This window comes from Bufo bufo, chromosome 2 (assembly GCF_905171765.1).
Source record: "Bufo bufo chromosome 2, aBufBuf1.1, whole genome shotgun sequence".
NCBI classification, from domain to species: Eukaryota; Metazoa; Chordata; class Amphibia; order Anura; family Bufonidae; genus Bufo; species Bufo bufo.
In genome coordinates, this window is record NC_053390.1 from 807,884,980 (window position 1) to 807,907,010 (window position 22,031).

The 22,031-nt window shown below is 45.9% G+C and overlaps 1 protein-coding gene across 1 annotated transcript in view; it reads right to left on the reverse strand.

Annotated features, from left to right (window-relative positions):
• Positions 1-955: 955 nt before the first annotated feature.
• The window catches only part of LOC120991075, a gene marked incomplete at both ends in the record, with an annotated part of 29,309 nt that continues 8,233 nt past the window's right edge, over positions 956-22,031 (reverse strand). Inside the window, one exon of the mRNA XM_040419965.1 lies at positions 956-1,525. Within this exon, the coding sequence (XP_040275899.1) occupies positions 956-1,525 (570 nt within the window). The remainder of the gene's footprint in view (positions 1,526-22,031) is intronic.

Here is a 22,031-nt window from a genome sequence, read left to right on the forward strand (position 1 = left end):
AGTTGTGTAAGCGGCACAGTTCATGGAACAGATGGGACTCAAAAGCAGGTCCTTGATCGGTGAGGATCTTTTCCGGACATCCGTAGGGCAGGAGGAAGTGCTTCCAGAACATTTCGGCTGTAGTCTTGGCTGTCTGGTCTCTCACAGGCACTGCTACAACAAACTTTGTGAAATGGTCAATAATAGTCATGGCATAAGCATACCCTGAGCGACTAGGCTCCAGTTTTACATGGTCGATGGCGACAAGTTCAAGAGGACGGGTACTTACAATGGGTCTCAGTGGTGCCCTCTGATCATGGTGCTCACTTCGTTTTAAGGCACAGGCTACACACTCTCGACACCACTTCTCCATGTCTTCTCTCATGCCCACCCAGTAAAATCGCTGGCGGATAGTAGCCTCAGTCTTTTGGACCCCAAAGTGACCGGATTGATTGTGGTACATCTCCAACACCATACCTGCATCTCGTCGGGGTATGAGAATCTGGTGTAATCTTTCGTTGGACACTGGGTCTAGGCTTCTCCGTAGCAATAGGCCCTTTTGTATGAAGAGCTGATGGCGCTGTCTCCACAGTTTGATGAGCTCAGGATCTGCACTCTTACGCCGAATCCTCTCAGGGGCTCTGCCACTAGTAATGAAGTCCAACAACTCACCCAGCACTCTACTTTCAGACTGTAGTTTCACCCACCTTTCTTCTTTAGGATCAGGCCTACTGGAGGGTGAAGGAACTGCAGCTCTGCCATGGGTAGCTCGAGCCTGGTCCTGTTGAGCAAACTTGTTATAGAAAGCCGGCATCTCTACATCTTCCCAAGCATCTCGCACATCATCAGGAGCTGTCTCTGTGGGAAGCCTGGATAAAGCATCAGCATTATCATTAGTACGTCCAGCACGATACTTTACAGAGAAATTATAGTTGGCAAGGCGAGAGGCCCATCTCTGCTCCAAGGCCCCCAATTTAGCTGTATTTAGGTGTGCCAGAGGGTTATTGTCAGTGAATGCAATGAACGGGGTGGCGGCTAGATAATCCTTGAATTTTTCTGTCACCGCCCACACTAATGCCAGGAACTCTAATTTGAAGGAACTATAATTCTGGTCATTTTTCTCAGCTCCTTTCAGGGAGCGGCTTGCATATGCTATCACTCTCTCTTTTCCCTCTTGGATCTGGGCTAACACAGCTCCCAGGCCTCGCTTGCTAGCATCAGTATAGAGATGGAAGGGCTTGCTATAATCTGGATAACCTAACACTGGAGGCTCGGTCAGTTTCTTTTTTAGCAATTGGAACGCTATCTCTCTTTCCTCATTCCACTCAATGGGCACAGGAGTTCTAGGACTTTTCTTGGGTTGCCCCCTCAAGAGTTCCTGGATAGGATCAGCTATTTGAGCAAAATGGGGGATAAAACGTCTATCGTAGCCGGCAAAACCAAGGAAACTCCTCACCTCTTTGACGGTAGTAGGAACCGGCCAATTACGGACAGCTGCTAATTTATCAGGGTCAGGTTGCACTCCCTCTCCGCTTACTACATGCCCCAGGTATCTTACTGCAGGTTTGAGCAGGTGACACTTGGATGGCTTTACCTTCAAGCCATATTTGATAAGGATTTCAAATACTTCTGCCAAATGTTTCAGATGGTCTTCATATGTTTTTGAGTACACAATGACGTCATCTAGATACAGCAGCACTGTTTCGAAGTTTTTGTGACCCAAACACCGTTCCATTAGTCTCTGGAAAGTTCCTGGGGCTCTTCCCACCAGGGCACTTGTGGCTGGGTCACCGGCGAACATCCGCTGTCTGCAGCTGGCGGCTTTTCTGTCACTGGAAGACGAATGATGTCTTGGAAGGACACCTGGGACAGCTGGGCAACATGGCAATGCTTAGTAAGCGCAACAGGATGATCACTCAGGTTAATCAGACGGACAGGTACTTTACCTTGGGAGACGTTCACCAGGCACTTGGCAGCTCTCACATAAGGGTAATCCTCCATCTGGATTGGTTCCACCAGGGCTGGATAATCTCGGCCTTGGACTCCCAGGACAGCACGACACCATAAAAGAGTTTGAGAATTAGGAGGCAAAGTCACAGGCTTAATATCACTAATCCTGGCAGTACAAATTTCTCCTTTCCCATTAGCAAACCTCTGCTGGGCGCTTAACACAGTAATAGTCTTTTGAATCACCCTCCTGGATGCAGAGGAAGCAGTGGGCAAAGTCTGATGTAATACAGCAAGTATTTCTGAATAACAGTTTTTGAAGACATTGGTGCCTAGAATGACAGGATGTCCTCCTCTGTCACCGGCCTGTACTACGATCACTCCCTGTTGAGGCAGGGTTACTTCTCCCACCTGCAGGGTGGGTTCCCAGTATCCATGAATCTTTACTGGTTTGCCATTGCTGGCGATAATTTCCACCCAGGATTCAGGCGGTTGGGTCAACTGGTTGGTGTCCCAGAACTTTTCAAATGCAGGCAGCTGAATAGTAGTGACCTGAGACCCAGTATCTAATAGGGCTTCAAAGGGGACCCCGTTGATCTCTATATTGATTTTAGGATGGGATCCTACATAACGTGACATCCAATTTGGATCCTCTGGACCTAGTGTTCTACCTCCCGAGGGGTGGTCCTCAGCCTCAGGGGTTGCCCGTTTAACTGCCAGCACGTGGATTCTGTGTGTCCCAGCTTTTTGCAGTATGTACACACGGGCTTCTTGCGACCTCTATTACGCCTCCCAGGATCCCTGGGGTGAGTCTCTTGGTAAGGAGGTGGGAACGGCCTAGGAGGTGACAGGAATTCTTCTTCTGTCATTATCGGTTTTTCCCATTCCTCTATTTTTCTGCACACTTTCTCTAGACTTTTAGTGAGGTGATTTACTTGCTCTGTCAGCATGGCAATAGTATCGTAGTTGACACTTGAACAGCTTGGCCGGCCTCAGCTCGGTTAGTGATAAGCGGTTTTGGCCTGCAGGCTGATGACTCAGGTGGGGTGTTCAACTCAGGAGATACTGCGGACCCCAGAATTTTTATAGCCAGTTCTTTAAAGTCCAGAAAGGTACTGTTAGGGTGCTGGGCGGACAGCATCTTTAATTGGGTCCTTATTTGTTCACTAGACACCCCGTTGATAAATTGTTCCCTCAGGGTCTGGTCCTGGTTATCAGCCTCTTTGGGATCTATCTGAATTACAGCCCCTAAAGCCTCCTGAAGTGATAGGGCATAGTCACGGAGGGACTCACCGGACTTCTGTTTCTTGCCAAAGAAGTGCATCTTTATCTCTGAGGCAGTCCTAGTTTCAAAAGTGGCTCTGAGGCGGGTGAATATCTGTTCTAGAGTACTCCGCTCAGTAGCAGGCCAGGATAATACCTCCCTGCGGGCAGCTCCCTCCAGCTGCGCTAGCAGGATTTCCATTTGCTGGTCGGCATTTATGGGGTACAGTCGGAATAGTGCCAGCAACTTTTCTTTAAAGTCCCTTAGGGTATGGGTCTCTCCCCTGTAGTGGGGGAACCATGGGGCCCCGAAATAGTAAGGCATGGTAAAGGGCATCATGCTGGGGGCTGTAGGATGATTAGGAGCCGCAAGCTCTCCCGGGGCCGGCTGCTCAGGCACTCCCGGTTCTGACATGGTAGTCTACTGAGATATGGCCGCTGGCGACTAAAGGGGCCGGAACAATCCCCTTCCCTCCGGTTACAAGTTCTTACCGGTATCGCCGGGTTTGCGCAGTCCAAGTCTCGAGAGATTCCGGACGTCCTGGGTACGCGGTGACGTAGGAGAAGCAGGGCCGCGGCGGTGCGATGATGACGAGGGGCGGGATTCTCTGTGTCTTTGCAGGGATCCGCCCACGAAGGTCCTCAGCAGCGCGGGAAACTTTACTCCAGGCGGCCGGTGGCCATCTTTAGCAAAACGCTGTCCATTCACTGACAGCAAGCAGGATTGTAAAAAGTCCACAAAACCACACTCCAATGTGGCGATTTTCTTCCTCTTGGTAGCGCAACACTGCACAGCGCTTTTTAGAGGTTTTAGGAACACTTTTGGTAGGATTTTCAGTCCACAAAGTCCACTTTAAATAAACAGGCAATTTGTCACTTTGGTCACAGGGCAACTGTATAAGGCACAAAGTTCACGCTTCTTGCACTAGAAAGCGTGCGTATCCTGTTCGTGATGCCAAAAGAGAGCTGCAGCGTACTCAAGTTGTGTGTAATAATGTTCCTGGATGTAGTAGTGCAATAAACACTAACCTGAGACGGCTGACTCTCTGCATAGGCAGGTGATGGTAGAAATTGTTCGTGACGCCAGTGCCAAGTAAACGGTGGCACGCCGTTTGCGGATAGCAGGAATAAATGAGGAACACCGTGAGGTTAAAACAGAACTCCAACTTTAGTAGGTTTCATGGAGACATTTACGGAAGCGCAGTTCCTTTGCATACAGTCGATTTTTCAATACGGTTGATGCAGGCAATACAGATTAAGTAAGGTGATTACAGAGTGTTAAACACAGGTCTTGCAGTACAGGAGCTTGCACTCTATCTCTGACTGATCCTGGAATATAGCAAATCTTCACCAAGGCCCAATAACCTAGTTCTGGCTTTATATCCTTGGTTGTAGCTTTAGAAAGTACCTCCTCTGTTATTTTGAGTACCTCTTACTTCTCTGCACTTTGCCTCTGTCTCTCTCTCTCAGCTTCCTCAGGCTCTAGAAACTTCTGAACTCTAGACTAGACTGACTTTTGCTTCCCTGTCTGGGCCTTATAAAACCTAGGGCTCTCTAGCTCCCTCTAGTGACTAGAAGCTGGAATGACACCCCTAGCAGGCCTGTACATGCAGTTTCACAGTACCAGGGAAATACATGCATTACATTACATTTTATAAAACTGACATATACCAACTTCCCATAAATAAGGAGGGACGACAGCACACCAAGTGACACTTTTGTAGTGACGGGTATTACAGTCCCCGTACACTACAGTGGTACGGTGTAGACAAATTTGTGCATGAACAAGGCGTGACAGAAATGAAATACTGGTGACTTGTACGAGAAAACAGTGACATTGGTGCAGCGTTTGGTGAAATGAATTGAACCGGTACAGGGGGCAACCGTGAGGCCCCGGCTGTACCGTATGGATGACTCGCAGTTTAACGGGCAAACGTGACCCACAGTGAACCGAGTAAAGCCGGAAAAATAGAACCGAAATGCTCCAAATCCAGAACTGATGGCAACGAAAAACTCCCAGAAATTCAGCGACTCGCAGGCAACTCTCCAGACACTCCACAAGCGACCTCCTCTCTCAAAAGCTCAGACCTCAATGATGCAGGAGCCAGGTAAGGGGAGTGCCCTAAATAGGCTGGAGGCGGACCTCAGCCCCTCCCACAAATCCAGGCAATTTGCCTTAATACATATACATATACACAGTGGGATGCTAAAGTTTGGGCAACCTTGTTAATCGTCATGATTTACCTGTATAAATCGTTGGTTGTTACGATAAATAATGTCAGTTAAATATATCATATAGGAGATACACACAGTGATATTTGAGAAGTGAAATTAAGTTTATTGGATTTACAGAAAGTGTGCTATAATTGTTTAAACAAAATTAGGCAGGTGCATAAATTTGGGCACTGTTGTCATTTTATTGATTCTAAAACCTTTAGAGCTAATTATTGGAACTCAAATTGGCTTGGTAAGCTCAGTGACCCCTGACCTACATAGACAGGTGAATCCAATTATGAGAAAGAGTATTTAAGGGGGTCAATTGTAAGTTTCCCTCCTCTTTTAATTTTCTCTGAAGAGTAGCAACATGGGGGTCTCAAAACAACTCTCAAATGACCTGAAGACAAAGATTGTTCACCATCATGGTTTAGGGGAAGGATACAGAAAGCTGTCTCAGAGATTTCAGCTGTCTGTTTCCACAGTTAGGAACATATTGAGGAAATGGAAGACCACAGGCTCAGTTCAAGTTAAGGCTCGAAGTGGCAGACCAAGAAAAATCTCGGATAGACAGAAGCGACGAATGGTGAGAACAGTCAGAGTCAACCCACAGACCAGCACCAAAGACCTACAACATCATCTTGCTGCAGATGGAGTCACTGTGCATCGTTCAACCATTCGGCGCACTTTACACAAGGAGATGCTGTATGCGAGAGTGATGCAGAGGAAGCCTTTTCTCCGCCCACAGCACAAAAAGTGCCGCTTGAGGTGGGCTAAAGCACATTTGGACAAGCCAGCTTCATTTTGGAATAAGGTGCTGTGGACTGATGAAACTAAAATTGAGTTATTTGGCCATAACAAGGGGCGTTATGCATGGAGGAAAAAGAACACAGCATTCCAAGAAAAACACCTGCTACCTACAGTAAAATATGGTGGTGGTTCCATCATGCTGTGAGGCTGTGTGGCCAGTGCAGGGACTGGGAATCTTGTCAAAGTTGAGGGACGCATGGATTCCACTCAGTATCAGCAGATTCTGGAGACCAATGTCCAGGAATCAGTGACAAAGCTGAAGCTGCGCTGGGGCTGGATCTTTCAACAAGACATCGACCCTAAACACTGCTCAAAATCCACTAAGGCATTTATGCAGAGGAACAAGTACAACGTTCTGGAATGGCCATCTCAGTCCCCAGACCTGAATATAATTTAAAATCTGTGGTGTGACTTAAAGAGAGCTGTCCATGCTCGGAAGCCATCAAACCTGAATGAACTAAAGATGTTTTGTAAAGAGGAATGGTCCAAAATACCTTCAACCAGAATCCAGACTCTGATTGGAACCTACAGGAAGCGTTTAGAGGCTGTAATTTCTGCAAAAGGAGGATCTACTAAATATTGATTGATTTCATTTCTTTTTTGTGGTGCCCAAATTTATGCACCTGCCTAATTTTGTTTAAACAATTATAGCACACTTTCTGTAAATCCAATAAACTTCATTTCACTTCTCAAAATCACCAACGATTTATACAGGAAAATCATGACGATTAACAAGGTTGCCCAAACTTTAGCATCCCACTGTATATAGTTACTACAAGACACAAGGTATAACACCAATCTACCTGTGTGTATTAACGAGAAATTGAGCATTAAGCCTCATTCATCCGTTTACGTATATTCAGTTTCCACATAATTGCAATAACCATAGCAGCAATCTACCTGTGTGTGTTAAGTTGAAATTGAGTGTCAAGCCTCAATCGTCTATGTACATATATTCAGTTTCAACAACAATACACAGGCCAGCACCCAAAGGAATGTATGTGATTACTACACCAATACACAGGGTAGTGCACAACATTAACTGAGAGCCTTCAAAATGTCCAGGCTACGGAAAGGTTCCAAACGAAAAACCTAGAGCCAGAATGTGGGTGGTAGAAGCACCAACTATCTGTCCAGTAATAGTAGTAGTAGTAGTAGTATGTCACAGTTGTCCCTGCTGGCTGCGGAAAGGCACAGCATTATAGTAGAGAATAAAGAGGATGAGATTGTGAATTGGATGGCTCACTTCTCCTCTCAGTCGCAGCAGGATGATGTGGAAGTGACTTCAGAGTCCAACACTGTGCCGTGGAGTCAGGGGTCAGAGCATTTCCTCCTACTGCTCCTTCTTGCAGCCCCAAAGAAGACTTTAAGTGGAGCCCTCCCAGTCTTAATTTTCCCTTCCTAGAGGGGCACCTTCCTTTTTCCTAAGAAGTGGCACCCTACAGCAGATAATCAAGAGAGTCTCCCTGTTGATGACTTGTGTTAGAGCCCACACCATTTGGGCTGCTCTGAGGAGGAGTTTAGGGCGGAGTTTGGTTGTTGGTGGTGGTAATAGTGGCACCTATAGCCATGGCATTGGAGGTGGGAGCAGCGACAGTGGCAGTCGGGAAAAACGCAGAACAGGGAGGTGGCCCAAGAGCCCACCATGATATGTCACATTCTAATAAAAGTGGCAGGGAGGGTGAAGACTGTGATGATGATTGTGTGCTGTACCTGGGAACTGGATTGGGGTGCTGAGGAGCAGGCAACCTCAGTTGAGAAGGGGGGTGATGGCAGCTATAAAGTGCACAGGCCACATACCTTCCAAAGAACAGCCAGACATGTCTGCTTCAGTATCTGGTGATGCTGCGGACACAGGCCCAAAACAGGCCTGTTTTTCCCGTCATGAATAACCGTTATATGTGCCCATAGACATGTATTAAGCCGGAGCAAAACGCCTCTTAAAGGTTTCTGTTTTGCATTCCGTCAATTCTGTTATATTCTGTTATACACTGACGAGCAAAAGGGTATCAATGTTTTGACCTTCAGGCTTCATATCTTACCATCCACTACAGCTTCAAACGTGAGACTACCATCATTATATAGACAATCTTGTTCCTAAATTGGACTTGAAACTATTTAGCATATGATTAGTTAGGCAGATTTTTGTAATGTAACTGCATTGTTACTGTTTTGCCCCCAGTGAATGAACAACCTTTTTCTTCTTGTATATTACAAATTACAACCTGTTCTCACCTTCCCTAATAACTTTGTGTGTTATTAGGTTGATTCCCAAGCAAAAGGTCACTGGTTCTAATCCAGGAGCAGCCATGAGGAAGATTTCCCAAGAAAAGAGAAACAACATAATCCAGCTCATCCATAGTGGTATCTCTGCCAAGAAAATTGCCAAACTGCATCATGTGAATGCCATGACAGTTGAAAGAATATGAAATGAAGTTTGTCTCGAGTACTATGGGTATGAAAAGGATGACATAGCGTTCCAGCAGGACAATGATCTGAAGCATAAGTCGAGATTGGAAAATAAATGGTTCAATGACAATAAAGTAGAGGTGATTGATTGGCCCCCGCAGTCCCCAGACCTCAATCCAATCAAACGCAGGTAGAGTTGAAGAAAAATCTATATTCGTACCCAAGTGAGTCGACCAGTATGCAGCAACATTGGGAACATATAGAAAAGACCTGGCAACAGGTTTCGGTCGAGACATGCTTGAATCTGATTGAGAGCATGCCCAGAAGGATTCAGGCAGTGTTAAAAGCCAAAGCTGGATTTACAAAATGCCAACAAAATAATAAAAAATTAAATTTAGATCTTAGAAGCAAAACAGTAACAATGCAGTTACATGACAAGAATCTGCATAACTAATCATATTCTAAATAGTTGCAAGTCCAATTTGTGTATGAGATAGCCAAGGTGATTGTCTATAAAATAATGGACGTATCATGTTCGAAGCTGTAGTGGATGGTGAGATATGGAGCCTTAAAGTCAAAAGTTCAAAACATTGTTACCCTTCTGGTCGTCAGTGTAACTTTGTTATAACAAAACCCTATAACGGAATGTGAACGCCCCCATAAGTGAAGCGTAAACTAAGCCTAATAGTGATGCACAGTCATTCTACATCTAACAGAAGGGATTCAAATGCACATGCTTGCACCACTGCCATAACATGTATTAAAAAAACTTTTTGTCTCTACTACTTTATTGGCACTGCCTCCATATCTTTATTTTGTTCCTCTAAAGAGTCATTGGGACACCCGCAGGGGCATGCAGCATTTTTTCTTTTTTTTTTTGCTTTATTGAAGGATGCTGTATGCTTTTTTATTTGTTTAGTTAAGGGTAAGTTATGAATGTTGGTGGTCTGCACGATGATGTGCATGGCCATAAATATGACCTACCTGTCATTCTGATGCACAGTAACTTCGTTACCAGAAAGTAATGTACACAAGGATATACCGTGTTCTCCTTAAAATTTAACTGCATGTCGGGATAGACTTGATTTAATGCATTACGTTGCAAATTAATTCGGACCAAGCAAATTTTTTAGAAACATTTTGCAAAGCAGCCAAATCCAAGTTTTGAAAACTTCACTCATCTGTACTGAAAATATTCTGGTTCCTCCTCTGTCCAAAAAATACCAAAGTTCGGAATGAACTGGTTCGCTCATCCTTAGTATATAGTGTTCTCTATCATGGTAGCCCAGTGATCAGTGATACGTATTGCTTGAGTGTACAGTATGTCGTGCTCTACCTCATTAATGCTATAAGCTCTATAATGAATTTTCACGATGTACTCTAATAAGTCAGCCCAGGAAATCTGAGCAGAGCCGGAACGTGGAGATAAAGCACATCATGTTGTTCTTATGACCGTAGAGTCCTTCTGTGAGCCAAACAGCTCTTTCCTTTCAGAGATCAGTGCAGATTACAAATAAGTAATCTGTCTTTATATATAGGAATTTCACCAGCTATAGAACTAATTAACTGGCAAATCTTGCAAGAGGAAGAGCCAGCAGCTTAATTCAGGGCCCTGATAGGAAACAGTGCAATTAGTGACATGCATATTTACCAACGTCCCAGTTGGGTCTACGAGCAGTGCGCCCTGGCAAGAGAAAGGTTGGAGGGAAGGGGAACACTGTCCTCGCTACTGTGCACAGAACCTTATTTCTTTTATAGGCCAAAGTTCTCTGGGTTCAGGGTTGAACCTATATATAAGCTTTTCTTTATTCTTTTACTATATGAGTGGAGCATCAGCGCATTTTATTCCTCCGATTGTAACCCTTGTCACGCTACCTTGTGCAGTGCAATCCTGTATTTGTTTACAGCCGGTGCACTAGGCAGTTTTGGATGCAGGTACTGTGTAAAGTAGTATACTACCCGCCTCCGAAACAGCCTCCTGCAGTGCTATATAAGCATGCTCACTGCTAGGTGTAAGTCTCTGCTTAGCATAGTGATGTGAAGCCTGGTACGTCACTGGCAGGAAACAAACACAGGCTTGCACTGCACAATGCAGTGTGACAAAGCAAGTAAATTCTCCGATGCTCCACTCACATATAGTAAAAAAAAGAAGAGCTTACATATATAGGTTCTGCCCTAAACATGGAGAACCCTTTTAAATACTTCTGCAAATCCCAGACTGAAGGGTGCAGAACTTACAAAATGGGTGGCCAGTTCATCTCAAAGTATGAGGAATGATATAACCAAATTCCCTTTAGGAGTTTCTTCTGCCATAAATTGCACAATACCTTTCACTGCAGTAAAAACAACCGCCTTGTATGTTTTAGACCTTCTAATCTCTTTCTTTCTGAAGTACTCTGGTAGCAAAGTTGCTTCCTTGGTTTTTGAAGTCTCAGAAATGGAGGTTCTCTGAACTTGAGCCTCAATCTGAGGAGGCTTGGACATGTAGGTTTCCCTGTTCCTCAACCAATACTAGACTTAGTGTGCAAGAGAAATTCTATGGCACACCAATTTTGAATGATATTAAAGTGTAGCTTTATTCATTTTGAATGATATTAAAGTGTAGTCTTATTCATTTAGAATGAATAAAACTACACTTTAATATCATTCAAAATTGGTGTGCCATAGAATTTCTCTTGCACATTGACTTATCTCTCTGTGAGCACCCACCTCTAAGAAGGTGTGCAGATCTCAATAACAAAAAAAAAACAATACTAGACTTAGGCCGATTAATTAATTAGCAGGCGGACCCAAGTCGATCACCCTGGAAGCCTGACACAGTAAGCCATTTAACTGCATATGTTACCAGCCAAAATCATGAGGGATAAAGAAGAATGCTCAAATGACTCTGGGAGGAAGTTGGGGGAGTGCTTGCCTTCATTGGCTCACAGGCTACCAAAGGGTTTGGATCAGCCAATGAGTGGGGCAGCAGGCAGGGAGATACTATGCAGAATGAGCAGAACGTCATTCTGTGTTGAGGTGTTAATGAGGGTGGGTGGGTGTATGCAGTGTCTGACAGAGATTGATCTTAGACAGTTTTGGGAAAGAATAGAAATAAATAATTGAGGGACTGTGATCAGGTAAAGTTCTGAGGGGGTGAGTGGCTGAAGGGCTTAATAATACAGATGCGGCAGAACCTCATTCTTGCTCTTCTTCTCTACAAAATCAGCCACCTGCATTAAAAAAATTTAAAAAATTTCATTTGCACATAGACAGCTGTTTTTCCAGAAAACCTAGTTTCTACATATTATTGCCAGCTCATCACCCCAATAGCATTCTGCTGCTGAGCAGTAGTTTAGTGCTCTCATTAAGAGAAACAAAATAAGAGTATTGCAGGTTTGATATCTTTTACTGCTGCTGAGCTGTAAAACTTTTTTTTTCTGTGCATTATATCTGTCCAGTTATTAAATGTATTGCATTGTATCAAACACATTTTACGGCAATAACACCATTTTATACCAGTAAAATTAAATGCAAATTGCTCAGTACACAGAATTATTATCACCTTTCTTGCATCGTTATATTGGAGTTGTGGGTGATGGGGTTAGAATAATTGCATTACTAGCTTGCAACATGTGTTTTACAGTAGAGAAAGGTCTTCTCTGAAACTGTATTTTTAAACATAAAATACTCAGTAGTCAGAAATCTTAACTCCACCAATGCTACATTTTTCCAAAAGAAAATTGTCAATAGCAGTATTGACTGTGTTTGTAGAAGCGAAAGGACATTTAATTGTGGCTCTGTCTTCAAATTAGAAAAAACACTACATTGCCACTACATATCTCACGGAGACCAAATGACAATCTAATTGTCACTAGACATCGGCTTAGGGGAAAAAAAGAGAAGGCAATGGATGGGACAATGAGTGTCTGCATATAATATGGAGCTAGTTACCCTAAAAAACAGTACCCCTAGGGGACAGATAATTAAAGTACAAAAGAAGAGTAAAAGAAATATACCTTAAAGGGAGTCTGTCACCTCCATATGGCCATATACAGTGCTTACATGGCTCTGTAGCACACCTATACAGGATTGTAACAGTACCTTTGTTCTTTTCTTTAGACTTGCACCAGCAGGAAAAACAAAGTTTAATTCATATGCAAATGAGCACTCGCAAGTGCCCAGGGGCGGCGTTCAGTGTGTAGGTGCCCAGGCTGCTCTGCCTTCTTTTCACTTTACTCCTCCCCAGCCTCTGCCTTTGCCCGCCGTGCAAGTCCGGACCTATCAATGAGGCAAGAGACTTGGAGGGGGGGCAAAGGCAGAGGCTGGGGAGGAGTAAAGTGAAAAGAAGGCAGAGCAGCCTGGGCACTTACACACTGAACGCCGCCCCTGGGCACTTGCAAGTGCTCATTTGCATATGAATTAAACTTTGTTTTTCCTGCTTGTGCAAGTCTAAAGAAAAGAACAAAGGTACTGTTACAATCCTGTATAGGTGTGCTACAGAGCCATGTGAGCACTGTATATGGCCATATGGAGGTGACAGACTCCCTTTAAAGTACCATGTAAAAACATTATATGCCGAATCGGACAACAGTAAATGAAAATATTCTACCTATCTACACTGTTTACATTAAATTTAATTTTGAGTCCCTGGGGTTGTAGAGATTGTAATGTGAAAATCCATTTCAACTCTTTCTTCCTCAACATGCGCTCCCTATCCCCTCCTCTCTTAGGGACCTGAACAGAATCGATGACACGGAATCTCAGTTGGCTGACAGAGTGTCCACAATTAATAAAATGTTTAGCCACCGGATTGTCCATAATTTTTTTCTTTATAGTGCTTTTGTGTTTGTTAATGCGCTCCCTAATTTCCATGGTCGTTTCTCCCACGTAGATCAAACTGCAGGGGCAAACGATCATGTAGATGACAAACCTAGACCGGCACGTGTAATATTCTGCAATGTTGAATTTCTTGCCACTGTATGGGTGAACAAAAGTATTCCCTTTCAACATATTCCCACAATTACAGCAACCCAAACATGGGAAATTCCCTGTCTTTCTGGGCTTCAAATAAGTCTGGCACCCTCTGTTAACATCACACGTGTCAGTCTTAATAAGTTTGTCATGCAAATTAGTACCCCGTTTGTATGCCATCAATGGCGGATTGTCAAATTCAATTACTGTAGGGAGGCCCCTATGTAAAATATGCCACTCCCTTCTCAAAATCTGTGCTATATCAGCACTGGGATTGCCATAGGTGGATACAAACGGGATGCGTCCCGCATTCATTCTCCTAGGAGAGACTTGAATAGTGGACACTGTCAGCCGAAGAGATCATGGTCCTCATTCTATCGAACAACCTGCCTGGATATCTTCTATTGGAGAACTTATTGCACATCTCATCTATACCGTTCATGAACTTATCATCATCAGATACTACTCGTCTCACATGCAGCATCTGGCTCCAGGGTAAGAAGTCAAGCATGCGGCATGGATGATTACTGTCATATCTTAAAAGATTGTTCCTATCTGTAGGCTTTTTGTACAAGTCAGTTTTTAATACACCTCCTTCCAGGTTTACCCTGATGTCAAGAAACTGCAACTCCTCAGAAGAGGCCGTCACAGTGAATTGAAGCCCGGGTACCCAATTATTAAGATGTTGGTGGAACTCATTCAAGGAGTCCATCGAGCCACTCAAAATCATAAAAATGTCGTCGATGTAGCGCCACCAGCACAGGACCCACTGTTGAAATTGTGATGCGTATACCAATTTGTCCTCGACCTCCGCCATGAAGATATTGGCATAAGTTGGTGCCACGTTGGACCCCATGGCCACACCGCGTGACTGTTGGTAAAAGGTGTTGCCAAAGAGAAAATAATTCCTCTTGAGGACCAACTCTAAGAGGTCGAGGACAAAACGGCACGCATCAAGAGTGAGTCCCTTGCCGGCCAGGGCCACATGGGCGACATTTAATCCATAGTCATGCATAATAGATGTGTACAGAGACACCACATCAAAACTCACCAAGTAAAAGTGGACCGGTAGAGTGATCTCACTCAATTTAGTTAAAAAGTGTCCTGTGTCTCTGACATAGGAGGGAGCTGAGGTTGCGTGGACACAGAGCAGTCTGTCCAAAAATATGGTGATGTTGCTGAAGAAAAAAACCCTGCCCGAAACAATGGGTCTGCCCGGGGGGGTCTACCAACCGCTTGTGTATCTTAGGGAGAACGTAGATCAGCGGGGTGATGGGAAAAGGTACCTTAAGAAACTGGCATAAGTCTGAATCAATAATGCCTCGTGCATGTGCTGTATCAACAATGTCCGTCACCACCCTGGCAATCTCCCATTTGGGATCCTGTTTCAGTTTTTCATACACTTCACCATCACCCAACTGCCTATCTCCCCTATGTATCTGTCAGTGTCCATAACAACCACAGCTCCCCCCTTGTCGGCTGGTTGATAATGATTAGAGTTGAGCGGACACCTGGATGTTCGGGTACGACGAGTTCGGCCGAACTTCACAAAAAAGTTGACCCGGAACCCGAACCCCATTGAAGTCAATGGGGACCCGAACTTTTGCGCACTAAAATGGCTCTAAAATAGTCCAGGAAAGGGCTAGAGGGCTGCAAAAGGCATCAAAATGTGCTTAAGAGCATGGCAACTGTTCTGCAAACAAATGTGGATAGGGAAATGACTTAAAATAACATAAAATACAGAAAAATTAAAAATAACAATCTGGATCTAGGAGTAGGAGGTTGAGGAGGCGGTGGATGGATGTGGCGGTGTAGGTTGACGTGGCAGTGTAGGTGGTGTCATGCCCTGCTCTGACTATGTGCGGAGGTCGGCCAGAATAGCAGCACGTGTTTAGTTTTATTTTGGAGTCGTGCTGGACCCGCCTCCCATCAGGTGCACTGGGTGGGGTCATTGGTTTAAATATCACTCTAATCCAGTGTTCTGAGCGGGTTATAGAAATCAGTCTGGCCTTGGAAGCAAGCAAGGAAGGAAGGTTGTCTGTTCCAGCTCAGAAAAGATAAGTGTAGTTTCAGTTTTTGTTGTTTGCTGTCTAGGTTGTGTTTGTGTCATCTTTCCCATCCAGGTTCTGTGCGAGCAGGCTGCTCCTTTTCCCCTTTTCACCATCTCAGGGAATCTAGGGTGTTTTAGCCCAGGCACGAGGACACATCATTCCTACCTTCAAGGTCTAAATGTGGGCTGAGCAGTGCAGGGAAAGAGGTCAGGGTTTAGCTAAGAGGTGACCCTTTCCCTGCCTAGAGCCTGGTTGTTGGTTTATCTGTGTGTCTGAGTCCCCCGTCCGCCGTGACAGGTGGAAGCGGCGGTAAAGAAGGAATAGGTAGCCAACACTGATTTGTGTTATTTTTTATTTTTAAATTGGGGTATCCCCCAAAATATTGGAACATATAACAAAATAAAACAAAGAATAATTGCACTTGAGTACAAGAATGGATGGTTGAGGCTGGTATAAATGTCTATTCTGCACAATAAATGGACAAGTCCTGTGGGATCCATGCCTGGTTCATTTTAATAAACGTAAGCTTGTCCACATTGGCTGCGGCCTGTGATAATTCTCTCTGCCGTGTTAAACACACGTTCACACTATACACTGGCTGCAGGGCAGGTCAGCACCTCCAAGGCTGACAAAGCTTTTCCACATTTTGACCATGCTAACCCTGCCTTCTCAGGTGCTGGCGGTGCCCCAGCTGCGTTGGCGACCTCTTCCTCCTCCTCTGCCTTCGCCTTGTGCTTCCACTGTGCCCCCGCTGTCAGGTAGGAATGCCATCATCAGCGTGCGCTTGTAGCCGCGCATCTTCCGATCAGTAACAGATGTTTTCACTAAATTTAGTTCCCTGTCAGCAATGCAGAGCAGGGGTTCATTCACGGCAAAAGGGGGTTCATGTCACCCAGCAATAGAACAGAGGATTTTGAGAGATTTAGGCCCCTGTCACCCAGGCACAGCAGGGGTTCATTCACGGCAAAAGGGGATTCATGTCACCCAGCAATAGAACAGAGGATTTTGAGAGATTTAGGCCCCTATCACCCATGCACAGCAGGGGTTCATTCACGGCAAAAGGGGGTTCATGTCACCCAGCAATAGAACAGAGGATTTTGAGAGATTTAGGCCCCTGTCACCCAGGCACAGCAGGGGTTCATTCACGGCAAAAGGGGGTTCATGTCACCCAGCAATAGAACAGAGGATTTTGAGAGATTTAGGCCCCTGTCACCCAGGCACAGCAGGGGTTCATTCACGGCAAAAGGGGATTCATGTCACCCAGCAATAGAACAGAGGATTTTGAGAGATTTAGGCCCCTATCACCCATGCACAGCAGGGGTTCATTCACGGCAAAAGGGGGTTCATGTCACCCAGCAATAGAACAGAGGATTTTGAGAGATTTAGGCCCCTGTCACCCAGGCACAGCAGGGGTTTGTATACGCCAAAAATGGTAAAATGTCACCCGACAATTGAAAATAAGCATTTTTTCAATTTAGGGCACTAAAATTAGCACTTTTTTGCATTAAAATGGCTCTAAAATAGTCCTTGAAAAGGCTAGAGGGATGTAAAAGGCAGTAAAATGTGCTTAAGAGCATGGCGACTGCTCTGCAAACAAATGTGAATAGGGAAATAACTTAAAATAAAATAAAATAACTAAAAATTACAAATTATTAACTGCAATTTAGAGAAGGAGGTGGATATGGAGTCGGAGGTTGAGGAGGCGGTAAATGTGGTGTTGTACGTGGAGGCAGCAATGGAGGAGAAGGAGGGAGCCAACAATGTTTTTTTAAATTTTTTATTGGGGTAGGTAGCCCCCAAAATATTGGGATAAATAAAAAAAACAAAACAAAGAATCATTGCACTTGACTTGAGTACAAGAATGTATGTTTGATGGTGGTATAAATGTCTATTTTGCACAAGGTACAGAAAAGTCTTGTGGGATCCAAGCCTGGTTCATTTTAATGAACGTGAGCTTGTCCACGTTGGCTGTGGACAGGCGGCTGCGCTTGTCTGTGATGACGCCCCCTGCCGTGCTAAATACACGTTCAGATAATACACTGGCTGCAGGGAACGCCAGCACCTCCAAGGCGTAAAGGGCAAGCTCAGGCCATGTGCCCAATTTGGAGACCCAGAAGTTGAAGGGGGCAGACCCGTCATTCAGTACGTGTAGGCGTGTGCACACTTACTGCTCCACTATGTTGGTGAAATGCTGCCTCCTGCTAAGAAGTTCCATATCAGCTGGTGGTGCTGGTTGTTGTGGCGTGCTGACAAAGCTTTTCCACATTTCGGCCATGCTAACTCTGCCTTCTGAGGTGCTGGCGGTGCCCCAGCTGCGTTGGCGACCTCTTCCTCGTCCTCTGCCTTCGCCTTGTGCTTCCACTGTGCCCCCGCTGTCAGGTGGGAATGCCACCAGCAGCGCGTCTACCAGTGTGACCTTGTACTCGCGCATCTTACGATCACGCTCCAGTGAGGGAATTAAGGATGGTACGTTGTCCTTGTAACGGGGATCCAGAAGCGTGGCCACCCAGTAATCAGAATAAGTTAGAATGTGGGCAACTCATCGGTCATTGCGGAGACACTACAGCATGTAATCGCTCATGTGTGCCAGGCTCCCCAGAGGCAACGAAAATCTGTCCTCTGTGGGAGGTGTATCGTCTGTGTCCTCTGTATCCCCCCATCCACGCACCAGTGATGGCCATGAGCTGGTCTGGGTGACACCCTGCTGTGAACATGGTTCCTGCATCTCCTCCTCCTCATCCTCCACCTCCTCATCCTCCAGAACTGTGCCCTGGCTGGACAATTGTGCACCTTGGGTTTGTGGGTGCAGGAACCCACCCTCGGAGCCACTTAGGAATGACTGGCCGGAAACCCTACAAAATGATCCCTCTTCCTCCTCCTCCTCCTGTGCCACATCCTCTTCCATCATCGCCATGAGGTTTTTTTCAAGGAGGCATAGAAGTGGGATAGTAACACTGAGAACTGCATTATCGGCACTGGCCATGTTGGTGGAGTACTCGAAACAGCGCAACAAGGAACACAGGTCTCGCATGGAGACCCAGTCATTGGGGGTGAAGTGGTGCTGTTCCGCCGAGCGACTCACCCGTTTGTGCTGCAGCTGATACTCCACTATCGCCTGCTGCTGCTCGCACAGTCTGGCCAGCATGTGCAAGGTGGAGTTCCACCTTGTGGGCACGTCGCATATGAGGCGGTGAGCGGGAAGGGCGAAGTTACGCTGCAGCGCTGACAGGCGAGCAGCAGCAGGGTGAGAACGTCGAAAGCGCGCACAGACTGCCCGCACTTTAAGCAGCAGCTCTGACATGTCGGGGTAATTTTTAAGGAATCTCTGCACCACCAAATTCAGCACATGCGCCAGGCAAGGGATGTGCGTCAAACCGGCTAGTCCCAGAGCTGCTACGAGATTTCGCCCATTATCGCACACCACCAGGCCGGGCTTGAGGCTGACTGGCACAAACCACTCATCGGTCTGTTGTTCAAGGCCCGTCCACAGCTCCTGCGCGGTGTGGGGTTTGTCCCCCAAACAGATAAGTTTTAAAACTGCGTGCTGTCGTTTACCCCTGGCAGTGCTGAAGTTGGTGGTGAAGGTGTTACGCTGACCGGATGAGGAGCTGGTAGAGGATGAGAAAGCGGAGTAGGAGGAGGATGCAACAGGAGGAAAACTGAAGCGCCCTACAATCCTCGGTGGAGGAAGGACATGCGCCAAACTGCTATACGCCTCAGGCCCAGCCACCACTGCATTTACCCAATGAGCTGTTATGGAGATATAACAGCCCTGACTGTGCTTACTGGTCCACGTATCCGTAGTCAGGTATACCTTGCCACAGATGGCATTGCTCAGTGCACACCTGATTTTGTCCCCTACTTGGTTGTGAAGGGAAGGGAAGGCTCGCTTTGAAAAGTAGTGGTCGGCTGGGCACGACGTACTGTGGGACAGCCACCGCCATAAGGCCTTTAAAACTATCCATCTCCACCAGACGGAATGACAGCATTTCAAAGGCAAGTAATTTATGAATGCTGGCATTCAGGGCTTGGGATCGTGGGGGGGGGGGGGGGGGGGGGGGGATGTAGGGGGGTACTTCCTCTTCCTCTCCAGCGTTTGGGATATGGAGAGCTGAACGCTTCCGTGGGACATTGTGGAGGAGATGCTTGGTGACCCAGGTGTTGCTGTTGCTGGCAGATCCTCTGTTTGTGGGGTGCAAGGTGGCACTGTCACTACAGAGGTGGAAGAAGAGGCCACGACTGCAGCAGAAGAGGAAGCAGGAGGAGCCAGAGACCTTTCTTGGTTTTTGAGGTGTCTACTCCACTGCAGCTCGTGCTTTGCACTTAAATGCCTGGTCATGCAGGTTGTGCTCAGGTTGAGAACGTTTATGCCTCGCTTCAGGCTCTGATTGCACAGCGTGCAAACCACTCGAGTCTTGTCGTCAGCACATTGTCTGAAGAACTGCCACGCCAGGGAACTCCTTGGAGCTGGCTTTGGTGTGCTCGATCCCTTGCTGCCGTGGGCAGTAGGAGGCGTACTGTCTAGAGGATGGCCGCTCCGCTTTTGCACCCTGCTCCCTCTTCTGCTGTGCTGGTGGCTCTGTGCGACCACCGCCTCTTCCTCCGAACTACATCGGTCACTCGCATGACCTTGATTCCATGTGGGGTCGAGGACCTCATCGTCCTCCACATCATCTTCCACCCAGTATTCACCCCTGACTTCCTTGTCGGTCTGCACACTTTCGAAAGCCCCAGAAGTTGGCACCTGTGTTTCGTCATCATCCGAGACGTGCTGCGATGGTCCTCCCATGTACTCATCTTGAAAAATAAGTGGTTGGGCATCGGTGCACTCAATCTCTTCCACTTCTGGGGCAGGGCTAGGTGGATGGCCCTGGGAAAGCCTGCTAACAGACTCATCAAAAAGCAGAAGAGACTGCTGCATGACTTGGGGCTCAGACTGCTTGGCTGATTTGCAAGGGGATGAAGTGAAAGACTGATGGACATCGGCTGCAGGTGACAACTGTGGTCTTTCAGCAGGAGACTGGGTGGGAAACAATGTGAAGGAACTGGATCCACTGTCAGCAACCCAATCTACTATCGCCTGTACTTGTTCAGGCCTCACCATTCGTAGAGCAGCATTAGGCCCGACCGAATAACACTGCAGGTTTTGTCGCCTACTCGCACCTGAGGAAGGGGTTTCACTTGTGCATGTAGCTGGCACAGATCGACCACGTCCTCTCCCTGCAAGAGGAGCTCCACCAGGAGCACCACGACCAGGGCCACGTCCCTTATTTGACGCTGTCCTAAAATTTTTTGAATTTAGGATCTTGCCCTAAATGGGTGTTTAATTAATAGTAAAAAAGAACAACAGTATGTAAAGGGTGTATCTCACACGGCCTGAACCAGACTAGGCCTCAATTAAAGATTTCTTTGCACAAAATGGCTGTATTTCACATGGCTGTATTTCAAATGGCTGAATCAAACCCCTGTATGTATAGGGGGGGTCACTCACGCCCTGAATCAGTGTAGGCCTGAATTAAAGATTTATTTGCACCAAATGGCTGTATTTCAAATGCCTGATTCAAAACTCTGTATGTGCAGGGGGGATCACACATGCCCTGAATCAGTGAAGGCCTGAACTAAATATATCTTTGCACAAAAAGGCTGTATTTCAAATGGCTGTATTTCAAATGCCTAATTCAACCCCTGTATGTAGAGGTGGTATCTCACAGGGCCTGAACCTCTGTAGGCCTGAATTCAATATTGGTGCACCAAATGGCGGTATTTAAAATCTCTGAATGTAACCAAAATGTAATAAGGGTGTATCTCACAATGACATCTGCATCAAAGGCTGCCAACTAAATTTTTGGAGCCCAAACGACTGTTTGTTTAACAACTGAATTTGACAGCAGTATATAAGCCTGTAATTTCACACGTGCTGATGCTGCAAGGCCTGAAAATTGTGTTTTTTGTCAAATAAGTGTGTTTTTCAAACCCCAGGAAAATGATGGGTGTATTTCTAGCTTAAATTGCACAGTGACTAATACAGATGTTGTAGATTGCCCAAAAGGTGTTTTTTTGCTAACAGAATATGAATGCTGTATATATTAAACTTGAATTTAACACTTGCAGATCTGGCAAACACTGTTTTTTGGAAAAAAAAAGTTTTTCAAACCCCAGAAAATGATGGGTGTATTTCTACCTTAAATTGCACACTGACTAATCCAGATGTTGTAGTTTGCCCCCAAAAAATGGTGATTTGCAATGTCCAAAAAGCTCAGATGCAGTGCTGGTGCACTGAGCATGCATAAAATGGCCGCCGCCACCCACCTAACTAACCGGATTCTAAAAGTTTGAATTTTTGGTCAATGAGCTCAGGGCAGGGTAAAACGATAGTGCCCTGCACCCACACAACTATTTGTCTGT